This window comes from Syngnathus leptorhynchus, chromosome 21 (genome assembly GCF_054491065.1).
Source record: "Syngnathus leptorhynchus isolate UIUO chromosome 21, UIUO_Slep, whole genome shotgun sequence".
NCBI classification, from domain to species: Eukaryota; Metazoa; Chordata; class Actinopteri; order Syngnathiformes; family Syngnathidae; genus Syngnathus; species Syngnathus leptorhynchus.
Window position 1 is genome coordinate 2,973,631 of NC_141215.1, and position 21,506 is coordinate 2,995,136.

The 21,506-nt window shown below is 41.5% G+C and overlaps 3 protein-coding genes and 1 long non-coding RNA gene across 5 annotated transcripts in view; 2 read left to right on the forward strand and 2 right to left on the reverse strand.

Annotated features, from left to right (window-relative positions):
* Positions 1-1,404: 1,404 nt before the first annotated feature.
* LOC147040114 (uncharacterized) lies at positions 1,405-4,302 on the reverse strand. Its single transcript, XM_085902632.1, has 7 exons — positions 4,279-4,302; positions 3,987-4,094; positions 3,863-3,919; positions 3,586-3,744; positions 3,372-3,525; positions 2,829-2,929; positions 1,405-1,772 (listed from the first exon to the last, which is right to left on the reverse strand). Exons 1-7 carry the CDS (start codon positions 4,288-4,290, stop codon positions 1,605-1,607), a joined length of 759 nt encoding a protein of 252 aa, XP_085758758.1. The 5' UTR covers positions 4,291-4,302; the 3' UTR covers positions 1,405-1,604.
* Positions 4,303-5,830: 1,528 nt separating this feature from the next.
* On the forward strand, positions 5,831-9,995 carry lmod2b (leiomodin 2 (cardiac) b). The gene is made up of 6 exons (XM_085901635.1): positions 5,831-6,106; positions 6,516-6,926; positions 7,020-7,280; positions 7,349-7,558; positions 7,978-8,412; positions 9,190-9,995. Exons 1-6 carry the CDS (start codon positions 5,831-5,833, stop codon positions 9,214-9,216), a joined length of 1,620 nt encoding a protein of 539 aa, XP_085757761.1. The 3' UTR covers positions 9,217-9,995.
* Positions 9,996-10,867: 872 nt separating this feature from the next.
* LOC147040116 (actin nucleation-promoting factor WASL-like) lies at positions 10,868-20,033 on the reverse strand. 2 transcript variants are annotated; one of them, XM_085901637.1, is made up of 11 exons: positions 19,425-20,031; positions 16,487-16,621; positions 16,331-16,417; positions 15,936-16,032; positions 15,422-15,445; positions 14,274-14,457; positions 14,129-14,171; positions 13,356-13,509; positions 12,287-12,804; positions 12,101-12,218; positions 10,868-12,016 (listed from the first exon to the last, which is right to left on the reverse strand). In XM_085901637.1, exons 1-11 carry the CDS (start codon positions 19,524-19,526, stop codon positions 11,955-11,957), a joined length of 1,524 nt encoding a protein of 507 aa, XP_085757763.1. In that variant the 5' UTR covers positions 19,527-20,031; the 3' UTR covers positions 10,868-11,954. The 2 variants fall into 2 exon arrangements, with proteins under 2 accessions (XP_085757763.1, XP_085757764.1); XM_085901638.1 differs by lacking the exon at positions 15,422-15,445 and having other exon boundaries at positions 19,425-20,033.
* LOC147040117 (uncharacterized) overlaps positions 19,316-21,506 on the forward strand; it is an 81,063-nt gene continuing 78,872 nt past the window's right edge. Inside the window, exons 1-2 of the long non-coding RNA XR_015063057.1 lie at positions 19,316-19,906; positions 20,023-20,088. This is a non-coding gene — a long non-coding RNA (uncharacterized LOC147040117). The remainder of the gene's footprint in view (positions 19,907-20,022; positions 20,089-21,506) is intronic.

Genomic DNA, 21,506 nt, shown 5'->3' on the forward strand with positions numbered 1-21,506 from the left:
TGACAGACTTTCCAGCTTTTTCAGTGTACATGGCAAATGTTATCCTTTAAGACACACATATTGAAGGAAGAAATACGCTCACAGTATTTTGTTTGTGAATGACTCACATTTTCATACATATACACAAACAAGAATTCCCTGGGAGATTCAGTAAACATTATAACTTCCAAGGAACACGCATTCGAATGTTCACTAGTTTGCCATATTGGGGTAAAATCTTAGAACGACATAAGGTCAAATCAAGTTCATTTTAAATTCATCGAGAAATTCCACCTATATCCCAATTTATTTATTTTTTATGTCCAACTTGTCGGTTTTAGCTATTTACACTTTGGTATATTTTAATGAAGTGGTTCCTCGGAAAGCAATCATTAGAATACTGTAAAACTGTTATTGGAATATTAATCATCGTCGGCAATTGCGTGCGGTCCGTCGAGATTCCTGACGTGTTGATTCATCGCGTTCAGTCGTGTTGGTAAGTGGCATTTCCTCCAGCCTACGGCCACGTCTTTTGTGGACCGAGAACAAGCGTCCCTCTTATGCTCCTCACTGAGCTCATCCGTCTGTCCGTCCGTCCGTCCGTATCTCCTCGACGCTCCTGTCTTCCCTTTTCTATGTGTGCTGATGACGAATCCTCTCCCCACACACTCACGTCCTCATGATTGAATCGGGTTTGACTCAGTGAATGAGGCATTCGAAAGTTCAGTGCTCTTCGATGAAGAAGAAGAAGCGATACAATGGAGGGATTCACAGGCCAGTCTGGCCGTGGCTATCTTTGCCATCTGTTGCAAGCTTTGATACACAAAGTGGGACCCTTGTCGAACCGCAAACGCTTTGCCATCTGCGACCGATCATCGCAATGTCAACAACAAGTGCACGAGTGGTTGGGATGAATCGCTTTTCTACGTGTTTATATGCTGAGAAGGCATTAAGAAAAATAACTGGACATACGTAATCATAATCCAATGGCTATATATGGGAAGGGGTATGCTGAAAATCGATTTAAGATGTTTAGTCCAAAGTCGATTCGAACCCGATTTGTCAATATTAATATTTAAAATATCTCCTAAGTAAGGGTTGAAAGACTTCAAATTGTTAGCATTTGATTATAACATGCTAAAAGTTGAGTCGCAGTCAGTTAATGGGTGACCGAATTGAACAAGTTGTACGAATAAGGATTTAGCGATTTGACAACCATGGACTCGTGGTTTTAACCATTAAACCTTGGGAACGTCAAATCAACTTAGAGTTGATCTCAAGTCACGTTATTGTTACAGTATCTGGTCTTCATAGCACGAGAAGACGAATAAAGTCAAGATTAGCTATTGCTAGCCAATTTTGTGTCTCAAGTCAACTCTTGAGTCAAGTCACAAGACTCAAATCCATGTCACAATGACTCCAGTCTCCATTCAGGAAATCTGGAGATCCATTCGTCCAGAAGAGCACCCAGTCCAGGCCTTCCTCAGATTTCATTTTTCAATGCTCCACAATTGCATTTGGGATTCAAGGCTTAATCCACATATGACGCTCCGGCCTCAGTTTCCATCAGAGTGAGTTGTCTGAGCTTCTCCCATACGGAATCTTCTCATCCTTATTTTTATTCTTCATCTCATTTCATGCCCGGCGACCACGTCCTCCTCCGGGAGAGCATCAGCGGTGTCGTGGGCGAGCTTTTGAAGCGGGATGGAGACGGACACGCTTGGAACGATACCACGAGGTGCCATTTCCATCTCCTCAGCTGGGCGTGCCGGTAAATGTCTCGTAGATGCGATCTGAAGAAAAATTGTTTAATCACCAGGCGGACATCATTAGGTGAGCTAATAGGGGAGCCTCAAAGCACTGCTCAATATTTAATGAGCGCTTGTTAACAGGAATTTCCTTTCAGGAAGTGCTCGCTAAAACAAGAGTACATCATCATTCGAGCTTTATTAGAGTGGCCCTTAGAGATTTCATATAATGGGATTTTTTTTTTTTTCTAGATTGCTGTGGCTTGGACTTCATTACAAATAGCTACAATAATATTCTATTTAGCTCTAAGATGTATTGGTATTAAGCACCAGTATGAATTGTCTGCTGTATGCACAATTTCTCTATTTCAACCATGTTGCTCTTATTTATTTATTTATTTATCTATCTATTTATTTATTTATTGATTTATTGCTCTTATTTATTCATTGTATGTGCCTTCTTGTTTTTACTTTTTGTATTGTTTACTTGAATGTTTTGTTTGTTCGTGGACCAATATAATATAATATAATATAATATAATATAATATAATATAATATAAATATATAAATATATATATATATATATATATATATATATATATATATAATATGTAATATGTCTTGTCACCGTGGGATAGTAGGAAACGCAATTTTGATCTCTTTGTGTGTCTTGACATGTGAAGAAATTGACAATAAAGGAGACTTTGATTTAAAAAAAATTAAAAAAAATAAAATAAAATATATATATATATATATATATATATATATATATATATATATATATATATATATATATATATATATATATATATATATATATTAAAAATGCCGTCATACACAAATTCATACACAAAATGGCGTCTTGTCAGGCTGAAAAGCAGGAAATTGTTCAGTGTCGAATGCACCGCGAGAAATATTAAGTATGCCACCAAAAACTAGTTTCACCTTTTAAAAATGTTTGCAAGGCAATAATATTGTTTGCATAATGTTAATGTGTTCCAATCCACTGTGGAAAGAAGCTACCAGAAAAATAATCGTACAATTCTTGCTGTGAGGCGTTTACATGCTGGTCATGTGGGTCAATAAAGCACAATTACTTACCCGCCATATGATTAGAATGACGCAAGCCGTTACAGGAATAAAAACCAGAAGCAAGGGCGTTCTTTTCCACCATCTATAATCCCGAACTTCCTTTTGACCCCCTACAAGAAGGACAATATTTGTAATCAATTTTACCTTCACTACCATTGACGGATAAAATCGTCAAAGATCAATATTACTATTAGAGTTAAATATTGAACCGGTTTGAGCATAAATTTATAATGGGAACCAATATATCCAATAAAAAAAAACTGATGACTAATATTCATAGTACTGTAGTACAATTTTAACTAGCTTGCATGCGCAACAATATAGAATTAGCCCATCTGATTGTTATGAACGACTTTGTTAATATACATTAATGGAATTGAATAATCCACGTCCTAATATTCATAGTACTGTAGTACAATTTTAACTAGCTAGCATGCGCAACAATATAGAATTAGCCCATCTGATTGTTATGAACGACTTTTTTAATATACATTAATGGAATTGAATAATCCACGTTCAAATTTTGGACGCATCCTTTATAAGCAAATTTACCTGGTGCATTATTGAGACAAGGCGGCGGCTTGCAGGAGAAACTGGATGCTTCATGACCCGCAACGTAGAGGATCTCCTCGATGTAGTCGAAATAGAGCTCATTCTTAAATCTCCCCTCCTGGTAGTGACACTGGAAGACTTGCATCGACGTTTCCTGGACGGGGAACGTTAAATGATTTCCCCGTACGGAACGATTGAATTTGTAACGGCTTACCAGTTCCTGATGGTCAAACGTAAAACGCAAACTCTTTAACATGGCGATGAAGACCAGGATGTTTTCCTTGTTGGAAGAGACGGCGCCAAACATGTTGGCTAGGTTGCGAAGACTTTGCTCCAATGGGTAAACGTTTAATACCACCCAACACGCACCAGCCTAAGAAAAAAAAACATCGACAATAAATAATAAGAACATTTCTGAGAAACGTACAAGCATTTAAATGCGCCTTATAGTCCGTAAAATACGGTAAGATTATTTTTTTTTGCATCCATACCACTTCTCTGGGAATGTAATGAAGAGGAATCTCATAATCGGAAGGGATGTTTTGTTTCTAAACGAGAGGCAAAAATTGAATGCAAAAATCGAACAGAACAAATAAAAAAGGCAAAGAAACTTACCAATAGCGACAGCTTGCTCACATCATCAGTTATCGGGGTTCCAAATTTTCCACAGCATAGATTCAAACTTGTAAACAGACTCAGGAGGACACAAGGTGCCTTAAAGATCTGTGAGGAAAAATATATTAGCTGTTTCCTGGCACAAAACATGGAATAATGTCAATATTATCTCACTGCAGGGTTAACATAAACTCATCTGCCTTTGTCAACATGACGAGGAAAACCAAATGTCACCTTTCACAAACTCTTTCCTAATACGGAAGAAAAATACCAAAAAAATAAATAGACTTACTTTCTCCCTCATATGGAGCACAAATGCAAAGCTGCCCTGATCCGCTGCATGGAAATGCGTCTTTATAATCCAAAGCTGGAGATAACTGTGAGCCCGTGTGTGTGTGTGTGTGCGAGGTCCAAGCATTGAAACTTGAGGATGGGCCAGCAGCCGTCTGCCTGCCTCCACACAGACTGGCGAAGGCTTTTTGAAAAGCTGGAGAGGCCGCCTACAGGCTGAGTCACCGTGTCACACGCTGACCACGTCTGAGACTTCTCCCACGGATCAATCAAGTCGTCACCAGAGCGTGGGCGCTCCATACGAAGCTAGTGGGGGGTGTATTTTACCCGGGTTATTCCCGAGAGATTTTTTTGGAATGGAAATGAATGCAGGTTGGAGGAAATGTGTGGCTTTGATATTCAGCCAGCCTTTTTCTTGTTATTGAAAGCAAATGAAGTCATCTTTCAATCATGACGATGATGAGAAATTCTTTGAAAACACGCATGTGATATTCATAAAAAATAATAATGAGAGATGTTTTGAGAATTTTGTGCCAAAGTGTGTACAAGCTATCAACAACATCTACTGCGCATATTTCAAATGTACATGAATATCTCACCATCAAAACAGAGCATTCTTATTTTTTTTTTTCAAGACAATAGAATATATTCATTTCATATTGGACTTGCACACATGCATGCTTCTCATTATATTTTTAGGAATGCAGTATTGTTTTCTTAGCTGCTCTTTGAGGGGCTTCCAGACTATTTTTGGGGGTCAACAGCATCCTATTAATTTAATGACTTGCATTTGTTTATTAAAATTGGTCACTTGTCGGTATTGCCTTGGTTTGACCCTGCAGAGATCACACACACATATATATATATATATATATATATATAACAATATATATATTATATATAAATACATATATATGTATAAACCCCCCTCAAAAAATATATACATGTAAAATAAAATATATCTATATCTATATCTGTAAAAAAAAAAAAAAATATATATATATATATATATTCTCAATACACACACACTCATATATATATATATATATATATATATATATATATATATATATATATAAAAAAAAAAAAAAAAAAAAAAAAAAAAAAATATATATATATATATATATATATATATATATATATAAATGTTTTTTTTTTTTTTTAAATATGCCCACTAGTGTTTGCAAGAGGGATAACTATGAGAGTACGCCAAAGTTTGTTGATGGACAACACTTGTGATTCCATGTCTACATTTGTGTGTTGTTGCGTGTTCTGTTCTTGGCTATGAACAAAGCCACTCAGGCATCGGTGACACGCCGCAATGATGACAGGCCGCAGCCTCTGAGCTCACATGCTTTTAATGGCTCTGCCTCCTAAAAAAGACGCCGCATCATACGCACACCTCTGATCCCTCTCTTAAGGCCGGAGCGGCAGCTGGGGGGAAGATTAGTCCAGTCAGTGACAGAGATACCAGAGATCCACTTCGGGCTGGAGACCCTTTTTGAGTTCTCCTCTAGTTTTACAATTAGTTTATGTGACGGTTCGCTTTAGCTATGAGTTGTTTCGGATACCGCCGGGAGTTGAGTAAGTACGAAGATGTGGACGAGGATGAGCTCCTGGCATCGCTCAGCCCAGAAGAGCTGGCCGAGCTGGAGAAGGAACTAGTGGACATTGACCCCGACGCCAACGTGCCCATCGGGCTACGACAGAGGGACCAGACCGACAAGACCCCCACTGGGACTTTCAGTAGAGAGGCGCTTATGAAATATTGGGAAGCTGAGACACAGAAAATTCTGGAAAATGAAATCGCCGGTGCAAGCGCTAAAACGGTCGGTGGTGAGAATGACACAAATTTGTCCTTTTGGCTTACTTAAAGTTTCGAGCTTCTCGGAATTTAACCTTCAGATCCAATTAAAGAGTTGAGTGGAAAATTTTTTATTACAGGACTGTGTAATAAAGACAAAGCTATCAATACCTTTGCAAAAATCATTTTAATTGGCCAAAATTAGGATCTCGTGTGTCGCACACTGACCTGGTGGTTCTGAGATTTTCCGTATGAAACACAGTTTAGAATATGTCCGTGTTGTTGTTGTTGCTAGGCAGAATATATAGGGCACGATCGTAACTGCCCCATGGCTAATAATAAAAAAAGTATTTTGGTCTTGTCCAGCATTACATTTGAGGTTGATTGAAGAAACAAATTGTAAAATTAACATCATTAAATCCGTCTCGACATAGGATGAAGAAGACGAGCGTGTGACAGACAGAAACAGCGAATCCGAAGATGAAAAAGATGACGAAAGTGAAAAAGAGCAGAAAAAGCAAATAGAGGAGGAAGAAGACGAAGAGGAGGAAGAGGAAAGTGAAGAGGAAAGTGAAGAGGAAAGTGAGGAGGAGGTCGAAACAGAAGAGGACGACGAAGACGCTAACTTTAAACCCGTAACGCCGCCGCCACCGCCGCCGCTCGTCGTCCCGAAGCTGCTGAAGCCGCAGAGGGCGGAGCCTATTCGACTGACTCCTCCCCCTCCACCTGTGGACCCCAGCACCAGCGGGAACCCCACCGTCGTGGACGAGGCCCTGCAGCAAGCGCTTGGTGACGACCCCGAACTCACAGAAGTCAACTTGAATAACATCGATGACATCTCGCAGGTACAAAAATAATCGATGTCTTCCGAAATTATTCATGAAGTATCTGTGGCTGCCTTAAAGAAACTTAACAAAATCGGGTCGTTGTTTTCCCAGGAGACCCTAATCCGATTCGCCGAAGCTCTAAGATCCAACACGCACGTACGCGTCTTCAGCCTCGCCAACACCCACGCCGACGACCCGGTAGCTGTCGCCGTCGCTAAAATGCTACGGGAGAACTCGTCTATCGTGAGTCTCAACATCGAGTCCAACTATGTGAGCGGGAAGGGCGTCATGGCCTTGGTTCAAGCCCTACCCGGGAACAACACCCTGACCGAACTTCGATTCCACAACCAGAGACACATCTGTGGAGGACAGGTGGGTAACCAGCCTTGATGCTTCACTGAATGACCTTTGACATCACAATATGGCGTGCTGGAATTCAGGTAGAGATGGAGATGGTGAAGATACTAAGGGAAAACCATACCCTGATTAAACTGGGCTACCAGTTTAACCTACCTGGTCCCAGGATGAGCATGACGGGCATCCTCACCAGGAACCAAGACCGTCAGAGGCAAAAACGACTGCAGGAGCAGAGGCAACTGCAGCAGCAGGGGGCGCCGGAAGGAGCTGCTAATCCACGAACCACAGCGCTGGTAACATCACAATTTTTACTAGGCTAACAAAAAAAATTATTTTGGCGACCACATCCTGTTTAGTTCTGATCTAACTTGCATAATAGCCTATTAATTTCAGACGATGGCGCCAAAGCACAACTTTTCTATCAGACAATGTTTTAGTTCTTTATGATTATTACGAATCCGCGAATAATTTCCACTTCCCACATAATGTCTATGATTGCCTGTCGCTGCCAGAAAATGGCGCCAAAGCACAACTTTTGTATTAGTCACTATTTGGGCACAATAGAAGCTCCTCTGTTCAGTTGGCACGAGATGGTTAGTTGAAAATCTTGACTAATTAATGACGCCAAAGCGCTGTTTGATGTAAAAGTAGTAATTTGGCACCATTTTATATTTAATAACAGTTTTGTCCTGCCTGCTTTTCCTGCTCCTAGAGAGGGACACCCTGCAGCTCACCTCGATCCTCTCCTTGGTCCTCCCCCAAAGTCCAACGGCTCAACCTGGCTAGAAAGCAAACACCTCCAGCACCACCACCTCCTCCACCACCTCCCCCTCCCCCACCACCTCCTCCTCCTGCACTACTACTGCCCTCTCAGCAAGAGAAGAAGAAACCCACCCGGACCATCGCTGAGGTGATCAAATCCCACGAGGCCAGCAGCAAGAAGACCAAGACCAAAGGGAAAAAGGGAAAGAAGGGCAAGGTCAAGGACGAGACCACCTGCATCCTCAAGGAGCTGAAGAACGCGCTGAGACCTGTCGCGGTGGAGAGGCGGGGGGACGAGAGCAGCAGGCCGTCCACGCCAATGAGGTCGGCCCACGACCAGCTGATGGACTCCATCCGGAACAGCAGCATCCGGGGCCTGAGAAAGGTGAGGAAAATTTTATCATAAGGTCAAAGCATCATTTTTACATAAAAAAAAAATACATACAGTAAAAATAGAACATACAATGAGTCATTTTAATGTGCTACCCTGGCCACAAGGGGGCAGTATGATACATACAGTCATACTACAGTTAGATATGATGACAAAACAAAAGATTGTCAAGGTGGAATAATACTAATCGATTTTCACAGAGGATAAAGAATATATGCACAAGAGTATTATTGTATGATCTGTGTTTTTTTTTCCAAATATTTAAATAAGATTTATAATCCCTGCAACGTCAATGCTAGTTTCATTAAGCTAGCAGCATTTCATAAGACCAAGTTATGTTATCTTTATATTCAAGTCCACTGCCAACAGTTAATGCTCATGACTCCCCAAAATTAAATTTTTGTAACTCGAGCTACCGCTTAAGCCTGTAATTAGATAATAATGATTAAATAACAAAACATGAGGAAACTAACCTTTTTTTGCCACATGCATAACATTCTGTCCTCATGTTAAATTAATATTCACCACTAAAATACTTCTCATGTTTTTCAATGGAAGTGTTTTGCTACCTCGTGGTTTGTTACTGTGGAAAAAAAGTCCGCTCTGTCCCCTAGCCGCCAAATTCCTGCCACTTAATGCTGCCTATTCATAGCAAGTGTTCAGCGGAGGTTTTGATAAAGGCAGACGTAGCAACAATACAAACACTGTCAGTTGACACCTAATACAAAAGTTTATTTCAGAAATGTTTCTTTTTTTTTTATTTATTTACAGGTTGAACTCCCATTACACCTAAGATAATATCAAGGAAGTTGCCATGGTAACTGGCTGGGATACAGGAGGAGCAACAGTGATTTAAAACAACAAAAAAAAGTTGGATTTTTTTTTTTTTTTGCACTGCTACATGATTTCTTTTGTAATTTTGTCTTCTAATTATTCTCCCTTTTTTTTTTTCTTGTAAACTTGTAAATATGATGTGCTATGACGTGTTTCATTTCTAAATACAGATCGTTTTTGTTTGTCTTTTTCTTTTTGTTAAATTACTATAAAAAAAAAATCCTCTCCAATTTTCATTTTTATTCTATATTTTCAAACGGCTGTGAGTCATTTTATACTGATGCAAACCATCTCGCCATTCAAAATGGCTCACGAGTGACAACCCGATAATAACAATTTAACACCCGCCCAATGATTGATATAGAGGATTATTATCACGAGATATCTTTAGGTGGCAGGGATAGCAAGCAGTCTACATATTTTGATACTTCTAAGACTCTGTCCTTCAGTGTGCATGCATTCCACGGCCTAAGTGTTCCCAAGAATAAAACTTCATCGCAGGAAGCGGAACACTTTGTCATAACAATCCATCCAAGTACCAATAAGGGAAACCCTTTCAGTACGATGCGTTGTAAAATGTGGATACTTCCTGCTTACAAATGTGGTCAATGACTCTCATGTAAAATTCAGAGATGCATTTATGCTGTATGGAGGAATTAAAAAAAAAAAAAAAAAAAACATCACCGGGATACAATGAGACGTTTAACAGCGTAATATATGTCAGATAATAATACATTTCTTCTGAAGCGACTAAAATGACCTTTAACCTTTTGCATTCTTCACTTGACATGTGGTTGTAAATTGCATGCATGCTATCACCATGGATGCACAAGAGGGAGCGGAAAGTGACATACTTTGCTCTAATCCCTCTCAGAAAGTCCACAGCTGAGATGTGATACAGAGGGCCATTAGCTAAAAATAAAATGGCACACAAAATTGATGCTGTTGTTATTGACACTCTTGAGTAAACAATGGCAGGCCCATAAAAAAAAGAATAGGTTCCTTTCAATCCTGTAAAAGTACATGTCCGATCTGAGTGTCATCAATTTCACTTTATTGGAGGAGCTTGCATGTAATTATAATGAATTAGCTCCAAATATGTAGTTGTACATTTAAATCCTGGAAAAATAAAATAAAATCATACTGTATATACTTAGAACAGTATATTCACAACAGTTAGCATTGTAGTCAACTTAGCCTCATTGCTAATTTCATGCTACAGTTGCCACATTCAAATCCACTTTATCTTATGTAGACTGTTTTTTTAAAGGCAGGTTAAAAGTAATAACTGGAAGCGACTGCTTAATATATTATCATGCTAATTTTCCAGTTAGCATAAATCCAAGCAAACAAAATTGCTACCATTTGTTACCATTAGATTAAAAACACTTATTCAATACTATCAGTCTGTTTTACTAAATATAAAAAGTAAATCAATTAACAAAAGATTTTTTTTCTCAAAATAAAGCTTGTTCAATTATTTACGACTGTAATTTAATATCAGTCAGCATTGCGAGCGTTTCGCTTCTCACCCGTCACTTCCAAATCAGAATTTAGTCAAATTTTGAAAGCATGTTCACTTTGTGTCTAATTAATATAAAAGCATCACGAGGTGTAAAACTAAAAACGTCTTTATTTCTCAAATTTTACAAGATCAACAACCCAATTCCAACAAATAGACAAAACTCTGCTTTATATTGTAACGTAGAAAAGGATGGGGGCAAAAAAAAAAAAAAAAATTCTGTAGTGACTGAAATCCACTTGTAGTGTTATGTGATAAAAGGTAAAAAAAAAAAAACCTCTGTCCAATGAGATAATCATGGCATGACTGTCACAAAATATCAATTGTTAAAATATATATATATATTTTTTACAAGTGTCAGTTTATGTATCAACGTCCGTTATCGATCCTGCGTTAGAAAGCAAATGTTCGTAGAACGATAACCGTCAATACATGGCTGCACTCCCATTCTCCCTCGTTTCACAAAGCGCTGCGTGTGCGCTTTGTGATACAGACCTGAACGTGTCCCTGTTGTCATACAGCGACTCCTCTTTTCTGTGCAAAAAAAAATATATATATATTTATATATCAAGACTCACATTTGGAGCACATTTACAGAGGACAGCAGCTCAAGCTATATAGAACTTTTTTTTTTTTTTCCCCCGGAACAAAATATGAGTGCTAAACTAGAATTATTAGACTAGGCAAAAATAATTTGTGTATGAAAATAATTCTTTTTTTTTTTCTTTCTCCCAGTCAACTAAAAACACAAAGGGAGGAAACTCTTGCTTTTGATAACTTGCCGGAAGATCAATGACAGCTTGATGTCAGAATTGCACGTTATTTTGGGAAGACGAGGACGAGAGTGACAGGACGCGGGGAATGTGCGCAAAGTGACAGGTGGTCTGATGAGAGATGAACACAAGCAGAAGACAGTTAAAAAAAAAAAAAAAGACATCGGACGTCTGGAAACAAAAACAAGATATGAGAATGTCTGACAGATTAAATGAGGTATTGCACAGATTAATAAAAAAAGCACGAAAAAAAAAAAGGCAACTAAACATTTACAGCAAATTGATAGAAAATTTACATTTTTGTGATTTGAAATTAAAGATTTTTTTTTTTTTTAGGTAAGAAAGGAACATTTTTTGCGTCTTAATCATCCCACACTTTTGGGAGGAGGAGGAAGAAAAAAACATCACTAGTCATCCCATTCATCCTCATCTTCAAAGTCTTCGTCATCTTCATCATCATCGTCCTCATCTGGAGATGAGAAGCAGACTTGAGTGAGGCGGTCAGGATGAGAATTTGGCAAAACTTTAGAAAAAGGGCGCAATTTAGTCATACCTGAAGAATGAATGGCTTTGCCTCTCTTCCGAATGACGTCCATCAGCGCCCCCACGATGCCGTCCGAGGGGGCCAGGGAGGAAGGAGGCGAGTCATTTGTTTCACTTGTTTCATCCCTCTGAAGAGGACAAAGCAGAGGTCAGAGATCAAGCGGTCGGACGGTGTTTGTGACGGGAAGGAACTCACAGGTTTGAGTTGGATTCCTTGTCGGATTTGGTCCAGAAGTGCGTCTCGCCCGGTGTTGGACGCGGGGCGCTCCTTCTGCTCCACTTTCTTCAGTTGGGTGCCTTCGCGGATCTGACTCAGCAAGGCCGTCTTGCCGCCGGGGAGCAGCACGCCGCAGTCCACCATGCCGTTGGCGTCAGACGACGGTGAGGGTCCGGGAGGCGGCGGGGGAGGCGGGGGCGGCGGTGCCCCGAATGAAGGGATGGAGGATGTGGGGGGCAGCGGCGGAGGCCCGCCTGCCGAGGCGTGGGCCGGCGGTGGTGGCGGGGGCAGGTAGCCTCGGCTGGGAGGGGGCGGCGGGGGGGCGTTCATGCCCGGCCGGGATGGTGGTGGGGGCGGAGGTGCTGAGACGGGGGCTCGGGAGGGCGGAGGGGGCGGCGGGGCGCCACGCCCACGGGCGGGAGGTGGCGGCGGCGGGGCTGAACCATGGTGGGGGGGAGGGGGAGGAGGGCCGCCTCTGGATGGAGGTGGTGGGGGAGCTGGAGAACAAAAAAACAAATACATTTTATTTTGGTTCTTTCTGACATTTGAATTTTGGCTGAAAAATTAAATATCATGCCGTTACCCTAAGGCAGCACTCACTGATTTTGTCAGACATTATTATTATTATTTTTTTTTAGTATGATCGGAACCAACAACCACTTCACAAAGCATACCACTCAATCGTTTTGGTGTTATTTCATAGTCATGGGGAAAATGTGTTCTGGAACGAATTTGTTCTTTTGCTTGTTGTCTGGTTTTGCAAGAGAAATTTCTTGGAAAGATGTCTTTGTATTATTTTAACCAGATTAAATAAAGCAAAACATATGTGTGATGTCTGAACTCTTCCATTTTTAATGACAAATCCTCTGCTGATATTATTTATCATGCGTGGTGTGGCACAGCAGACCATGCATAGAAACGTACCGACGCACCCGGGAGGCCCTAAGGATAAACCCAGCAGACCGCTTACGTCGCCGTCTTAAAAGTGAACGCCGGTGTCAGCGACGTTTTTCAGCGCCGGGAAAACGACACTACGCGTGTGGCCCACCTTGTCGCCGCAGCTCATTTTTGACGGCTTCCACGCCTCCCTTCTTCTCGATGAAGTCGTAGATGACCTTGGAGGTTTCTTTGTCCTTGAGCTGCGCCTCGGAGATGCCGCACATGTCGAAGAGGTTCTTCAGGTCGGGGTCCAAGTTATTTAACTGTGTGGACGACACATTTAAAAAATAAATAAATAAATTGTTAAATGTATTTTTTTATATTGTTTATGATGCTAATTTCGTCAGCCTGTCTATGACATTTTGCACGTATGTTAGCATTAAGCTAACAGTTCAAAGCAAACAAGTGGGTTCTCTTTTTGAAGGACTTTCTATTCTCAGCTGCTTATTGTGAAATTCGCTGCTGCCACCTAGTGCTCATATTCGCATCTTACGGAGCAAATAAAAGCAAGACTGGGAGAATTTATTTCAATGACAACATCAATTCCAATCAACTTGAAGGCCTTGAAAGCATTGACCTATGAAATGAAATCATCAGCGTAATCTCATACCGGGGATGCTTTTTGGGGAACGAGTCCAAGGATTACGCAAACGCAGGTTGGCTTGGCTCCGAAAATCTCCTTGCATAATCGAGCTGACCACATGGCCAAGATGAATATTTGTGAAGCCCACGGTTTAATTTCCAACATTTATAAACGCCCGAGGCTTGATTTTAAAAAGCACGGGGAGTGTCACGAAGTCTTTGCGATGATTCATACGAGTCAAAGTTGCATTGTTGTCGAGGTTATTATTATTATTATTATTTTTTAAAGCCTTTACTTACGTCAAAGCCTGTGTTTGGATCCCATCCGACGTGCCCGATGTGTCTGTGCCAAAGCAAAGAGGCGTGAGTTAACACCATCAAAGGCGACACGTCTGCAGGTGTAAAAAAAAAAAAAAAAAAAGAGAAACCAAACCCAGCGACTCACTGGAAATTGCTCGGCGTGCCGATGTCAGCCTTTGTCAGCCTCTTCTTCTTGCCTTTGCCCTTCTTCTCTCTTTTGGTGAAGGTGGAGTGCATGATGTTGTTCACCTGAGAGTTGCTATGGAAACGGTGCCCCGTGCTGATTTCGGGGTTTTTGATGTCCACGGTGGCCATGGGGAGCGCGGGACCTGAAAGACAACATTGAAATACAGCGTTAAGTTTTTCGATATATTTTTTTTTTGCCAGTTTGACACCAACCTTTGGCGCCGTCACTACAAGGACTTTTGGGCGTTTTGTTCGGTAAAGGTGAAGCCGAGCGACTTCGTCTCCTCCTCACCCTTTCCCAAATCCCCCCGCTGTCTCTATCGCGGCACGCTCCCGCCCTGGCGTCTAGCATGGTGTCGCTGACAAAGCCGCGAGCTCGTACTTGACCGGAGGACGTCTCCGAGACATTCGGGTAGAGTTCGTCCTGGGGCAGGACCAAACAGTGCAAGGTGGACAAGCAGCTGGCCGATCCGCCGCCGCTATCGCGAGGGAGCTCTTCCGAAGGAGCCGACAGGAAAGTGGTGCAGAACATCATTCAAAAAAAAAAATCGCAGAGGCTCCGAAGAGATTTACTCAAGACGGAAATGAGGACCGCTTTCTGGTGGGCGCATCATATCCAGGTGAAGCCAAAGAAAATCCACAAGTCAACACGGTGGGTGTTTTGCCTCGTCAAAAAGAAAAAAAGGTTTTCCGGGGGAAAGGAAGAAAAAAAAAAAAAAAGAAGCCAAATGATGTTCGCCTCGGAAGCCGGCTCGGATTTAGACTTCGTCATCAGACATCTGGAAGAGTGGACAGCCTGCCAACACTTCAGGGCAGCTGTTATTGACGCTCATTTGAACGCCTTTCCCGAACGACTTTGCATCTCCGCTCTGATTGGCTCCTCGCCGTCATGGCTCCGCCCACTTTTGCTAGCTTCACTCTTTTCCGTCAAACCGCACACACTCGGGGCTCTAATACCCCTGGCCTATTATTTGAGGATTTAGCGCTGGATTTTTTTTTTTATGTAACTCTTCATGCATGCCTAATCTCAGATTAAAACTCTGCTGATAGAAATACGGGAAGTCACAAGGGACGTCAAGGAAGACGGGAAAACGTTGGACAACGTACCGTTTGGAGGCTCGCGTCTCTTCTCTGTGAACAGAGACAAATGGACATGATTACAACCAGGGCTGGGCGAAAAGCGTCTTTTTTTAATCACAGCCACGGAAAGTGTGCGAAAAAGTCCAGGAGAATCAAACTGAATGAAAAGAAGCAAGTTCTCCAGAGAAGGAGTGGAAAGAAGCCTTGTGAGCAAAGACAGAAAGCTTGAAGAGGGAAGTGGAGGATCCATTTGAAGGTTTAGAAGAAGAAAAGAAACGTCATGGTTCCATGAAAAGATGTTTTTGTTATTGTCAGTGTGGTTTCACAAGATGAATCACCATTTTCAAATCATGACTTGTTGTTTGCGTTTGTCTACAGCGCCCTCCTTAGGACAGGGGGACACATTACATCAGATTTGTCATTTTATGTAAAAATAGACAATTGAAGATGGTGATGAAAGTGTTTTGGTGCTCTTGCAAAATGCAAGCTTTAGATCCTTGAAGGGATTTTGGTGGGTGAGGCGCAATAAGGAAGTCCCTACCAGATTTCCTTTGCCTTTTGCCCAAGAGCTCAGCCAGGTGACTTCGGAAACGTTTGGCTTCCTCCTCATTAGCAAAGTTCAGGCCTACTTGGCTCGACTACAGGTAAAGAAAAAAAAATCATATTAGAAAGAACACAAAAAGCAAATTTGTGATTGCTTCTCATTTCAAATCACAGTCGGCTGACTACAACGATTTCTTTGTACTAAAACAATTTTGACGATGACTTTCTCATCGCCGTACTTTTGCTTCATTTATGAAAGAGGAATACAACGACTAAGAAATTGAAAACTGGTTTTACATTAATCACTAGGGTGTGTGTTTTTGTCATTATGATGAAAATAAATCCTTACTATGGTGAGGAAGGAGAAAAAAAAAAAAAAAGAAGTCAACTCACGTCCCCAGCAAATGTAATGAAGTAAGTCCGAGAAGGGTTAACGGTGAAGTTGTTGTACAGCTCCTGCTCGAAGAGCACTTTACCATCCTGTGAAAAAATAAAAATAAAAAAATAAATCAATTTTGGGGATGCGGTCCAAGGTTGACGTGCACATACCTTGATGTCAAAGACTCTGATGAAGTAGGAGCGCTGTGGATTGTCCTTGACCAGACAGGCCACGCCGCAGCATCTTTTGGTCCAGGTGGCGTTCCGCTCGGCGATGAACACCTGGACCACTGCCGTGGACAATGTCTAGGACGGAACACGGCGACAATGTTAGCCAAAAAGCGCTGACACAGCATTGTGATTTTCTAGGAAGGTCAGTTTGTAGTGATAGGAAAATGAAGCTTCAAATTAGCTTCATGAACCAGTTGTTGTATTTTTGGACTACTGTGTTTTTCGGACTATAAGGCGCACCGGGCTATAAGGCGCACTATCGGCTTTTGAGAAAATTTTTGGTTTTTAGGTGCGCCTTATAGTCCGGAAAATACGGTAATTAATGTCACAAATTTGGTTACATTTAAATTTTACGTTTTTTTAAATTACATCAAGAGGAGTGTTAATGTTCAAACTGTGAATTATAGTACTGTAGTGTAAGTTTTTGCTGGTACTAAAAAGTTCGAGTGCCACTGTGCTGCACACAAGCTCGGATTAGCGCTTAAATCAGGAAGCTGCTCAAAAGCTATAAAACTTTAAAGGCATTAATAAAAGCGACACTCCCCTCCCGCCCCTCTTTGTCGACATTATTAAAGCAATCCTTCCTGCTTCTTTAAAGTTTGCAAAGTCACGTAATCAAAGCACAAATGAGCAGCGCGGACTTGCGATCGAGCTCCATGTTGGCTTTACGGGTTGCCGCAGGGGTTCCCGTGCCATTCGGGGTTCTGTTCCCCAGCTATTAACGCACAGATGAAAGCGCCCCCCCCCCCCCCCCCAGATGTGAGCTCACGATCTATTTTATGTTGTAATTCGCAACATGTGTCATTTTCAAATTGTGGGATAACAGGTCGAGACTGGGAGGTGTTTGATCTTGTGACTCTGAAACTCAAGAAGAAACACAAACATTGATTCCTGTTTTTGGTTAAATATTGACAGAAGTGACATGTACTTGTTCACGACATCATTTTTTAAACCAAATTGAGTCGCCGGCCGGTATGACTGCAAACGAAGACGTGACATCACCGTTAGCATTGCTTTGCTAACGCTACATCTTCAATTGTGCCACTTCTTGAGCAATGTCTGTACATGACATTCATAAATCAGATTCTCTTGCCGGCAGTGAGTTGAAAAGCGTAAAAGAGGAAGGCTATTTTAAGGGATTTTTAATGACGTCAGGGTTGAAGAGCCCGAGGTTTCATCTGCCCACGGACTGCTGATAGTTCTTGACAGGGTCAAAAAAACGACAGGAAGTAAAGCTATACATGCTCGCTTGTTACTTGGGCAATTTTTCATTTCTGTCCTCCTCTTGTACAAGGGGACCGGATGAGTTTGACCTCATTTGTGCGGGAGGTAGAAATAGATAATAGCTGCAGTTAATTTTAGTGGTTTTTTTTTTTGTTTTTTTTGGAGGCAGGAAGTAGATGGGATGATATTGAGTGGAATCATGTTCCACTTCTCCAGCACAAATCGCCAAAGGGGTTCTGACCACGGGACTTCCTGTAGGATGGTGATTGCTGATCAGGCAGTCTGCGCACACACACACACACACACACACACACACACACACACACACACACACACACACACACACACACAGACACACAGCATGGATTGGACCCCTGCCACTTTTTTCCTGCTGATGGTGAAAAGTGAGGGAATACCAATGAGCATCTCTGAGTCAAAGCGCTCGTGAAATCATGTTCCTCTTATTTTTCCGCTGACTAAGCAATAAAAACACACTTGACCCATTTTGCAAAGTCAACCAGGAATACAATCGAGGAAACACTTCAACAGCCATTAAATAAATCACCGGCGGCCATTTTAATTTGACAATGCTCCCAATTCTCCTCGTCTCATGCCGAGTGACCTGATAGTCAAAATGCGCCGGAGGAACGTCGTCGCCGTGTTTCTGAGCGGGCCCTACGTCAATTTACGGCACGCCCCAGAAAACTTGTGTGCTCACGTGAAAAGGGAACGAGACAAAACGAGCATACACGTCTGTCAAGTGTCACGAGGCAGGAAATGGAGCACAGGTAGCTTGGGTGAGTGACAATGACTCCCCAAAAAAAAAAAAAAAAAAAAAAAAAAAACCTTCCCCACTTACTGTGCACTTCACTTTCAGGATTCAATGAATACCTTGAGGTGACAACCTGCGATCAGCTGTTCTGCCTATGGTTGTGTACTGTAAACAAATTTGCCCAACACTAGGAACAAACCAATATATATATATATATATATTTTTTTTTAGATCAGACACAAGTACTGATCGACAACAAAGTACTGATACCCAATAATAACAAAAGACTAACTCTGATTAATTTTATTCTAATTTTAATAGTGACATTTGACTGCAGTCAGACTGGAAAAGCAGGACTTTTGGGACTGAAGAAATGGGGGGGGAGAGAAGCCCCGATGAGTTCTCACTCGTCAGCGCTGTCCCCTGCCAAGTCTTGTCGGCACATTCCTTCAGTGGACACACTTCCCGAAAACAACCCAGGTTCGGCTAACGTTATGTAATACCGGCACACACAAAAAAAGCTGGATATTGATTTAGCAGCTAACTAAAAGGTGCTTACGCCATCTATGCCACGACAGCTCAGTTGCGGCGTAGTGGCGGAGTTAAGACGGGCACCAACATTTCCTGGGTGGACTTCAGGTGTGTCATGCGTCAATTTAGAGGCGTCGAGGCCTACTAAAAAAAATATTATAAATCAGTTTGGGTCGACTGCGAGGGTCCCGTCGCCGTTCACCTGACTAGCCGACCCGGTTATCAAAACAAACGCCCCCCCCCCCCCCCCTTCTCTCTAATAGGCAAAAAAAGGGACAAGCTAACTTCGAACGAACGTCGTTAAACAGGAAGCGTGGCGCGAATAAGGCAAATTGGGTGATGAAAACTTACGATGCATTTCCTGCCAAGGTGGGAAAAAAGGTAGTCGTTCTCTTGAGGCGTCAGTAGTAAGGAACTGACATGTGGTTGCCGTTGTGGGTGAAGTCCACTCATTGTTAACCAAACGATAACGTTTACTCTAAGAAGGTAAACGGAGTCCGGAAAGATCCATAAACAATTCCCGGGTCATCCGTGGCCTTCCTCCGTCCGATCCCCCCCTCTCCTGTCTTGCGCGAGTCAGACTGAAGTCGCTTTCACGCGATAGTCGCACGACTATGATGCCACAAGTGTTGAAGAAGACGCCAGATTCAGTTTCTGTGCGAAAAGGGGTCCGAAATAGAGCGGAAAACGGTAAAAAGTTTCCTGGGAAGTCCGGCTGCCTTAGCGCCCGCAGCCAGTTCCATCCAACATGGCAGTGTTAGGACGAGTCCATTCTTGTGGAATGGGGGTTACGGCTTCCTACGGCTGCGTCCCACGCACTTCAAAATAAACCAGTAAGACACGAAAAACACTTAATAACTTCCACAATTAAATATGATTATATAATGCTTGTATTTTGATATCTCTATGATTATCCTGTAAATAACATCTCTCGTTGTATCCTCCTCAGGTGTGGTACGGTCCCGTCCGCCCTGGCTTTTATAACAGGAATGTGTGCAGTTCAGAATGGGAGGAGGTAAAAGACACAAGGTGCACGTTGCCAGCATAATAAGAAGAGTGTGAGCTACTTCAGAGACTTAAGACTCCAATTAATGCAAATCTAAAAGCACCTTTAAAGGTCTGTATTAAAATTTTAATCATGAGATAAGATTGTCCTGCTTTAATGCAGTCAGAAAAAGAGAGTCTGCAGTTATCAAAGTAAGGATTCATTCCTTCTGGATTTGAGTCTTAATTTTCTGAAAGCTGCAAGGATGATTCATCACAATGCACTAAATATAGTCCATAATACATTTAAGTCAAATTAAGATTGCTCTAGTTACTATAGGCACCTTCAGGGGGTTGAATATGATGTTCCCACGTCATCCCCAAGATATTATATATTTGCATTATCTTCCCCTTTTTAAAAAATGCTTATTAATTCCCCTCAAAATGAAATTGCCTAATAGCCATTTGTGACTCCAAGCATAAATCCTTGCCTGCATGACTCATGCTTAGGATATTTCTTTCAACATGCTCAGTCAGGTTCATCAATGAGGTGCTACGCTTAATGGCGCTGTAGTGAAAAATAAAAGAAATTCCACTCTAGATATAAAACATCTATACACCCTTGTGACCGGATAAATAAAAAAACTGTAATCATGTGGTTGCATAAGTGCGCACACCCATTCGACCGAGGGTGTGTAGACTTTTCTCACCTAGCGTAAATCTTTTATTTCTGATTCACTTTAATAGTGTTAACAAAAAAATGTGCCGATATTCTTCTTTCTCGTGGTCTTTGGTCAACCCAATTTCACTACACTGAAGTGCTTGACCAACTTGAAAAACCTGACTGACAAGTGGAAGGGGGAAAAAATAAAATAAACGCCGGAAATGCTGCATTGCTCGACCTGGTTTGATTTTTGAGATAGCCACACGGAGAACACGACTGTCTTTACTTCCCTTTCGATGGGAGTTTTGAAACATCTCGTGCTCTGCTCGTGTCGGCTTTCATTTCCAAATACCTCGAAGGTAAATTGTGCAATTGAAAGGAGCAATTGAAACTATTTCAGTGACACCTAATGTCATTTGGTCATGTTGTGTATGTTTCGATATTTAGTAGTAGGAGTTTACCCTCATGAAATATTTGTCAGTCACAAAAACAAAAGGAGGGCAGAGGACAACATGAATATTATATTTTGGATCGCGGAGGAACACGTGCCCAGCAGGCTTTCACATACATATTTTAACATATTTTTGGCATTCATATAATTTTTCAGTATGTGAAGATGGATTTTCTTTCAATAGGCACCACAACGTGTGATAAAAAAGGCCATGTCAGAGAATACTAAAAAAAGTCTACGGTTTTGTAAAAGCCATAATTTTATTAACCACAAGAGGGCAGCGTTTCACTATAGTAGACAAATACTTAGATTGAAAGAATTTTAAGATTTATTT

Coding starts and splice junctions, on each gene's coding strand:
- LOC147040114 (XM_085902632.1), bottom strand. Junction 3,745..3,862: donor ATTACATTCCCAGAGAAGTG/GTATGGATGCAA, acceptor TTTTTTTCTTAG/GCTGGTGCGTGTTGGGTGGT. Junction 2,930..3,371: donor TTGTCTCAATAATGCACCAG/GTAAATTTGCTT, acceptor TCCTTCTTGTAG/GGGGTCAAAAGGAAGTTCGG.
- lmod2b (XM_085901635.1), top strand. CDS start 5,831: ATGAGTTGTTTCGGATACCGCCGGGAGTTGAGTAAGTACGAAGATGTG. Junction 6,107..6,515: donor CCGGTGCAAGCGCTAAAACG/GTCGGTGGTGAG, acceptor GTCTCGACATAG/GATGAAGAAGACGAGCGTGT. Junction 8,413..9,189: donor GCATCCGGGGCCTGAGAAAG/GTGAGGAAAATT, acceptor ATTTATTTACAG/GTTGAACTCCCATTACACCT.
- LOC147040116 (XM_085901637.1), bottom strand. CDS start 19,526: ATGAGTGGACTTCACCCACAACGGCAACCACATGTCAGTTCCTTACTA. Junction 16,418..16,486: donor TCAGAGTCTTTGACATCAAG/GTATGTGCACGT, acceptor ATTTTTTCACAG/GATGGTAAAGTGCTCTTCGA. Junction 14,172..14,273: donor GGCACGCCGAGCAATTTCCA/GTGAGTCGCTGG, acceptor GCTTTGGCACAG/ACACATCGGGCACGTCGGAT.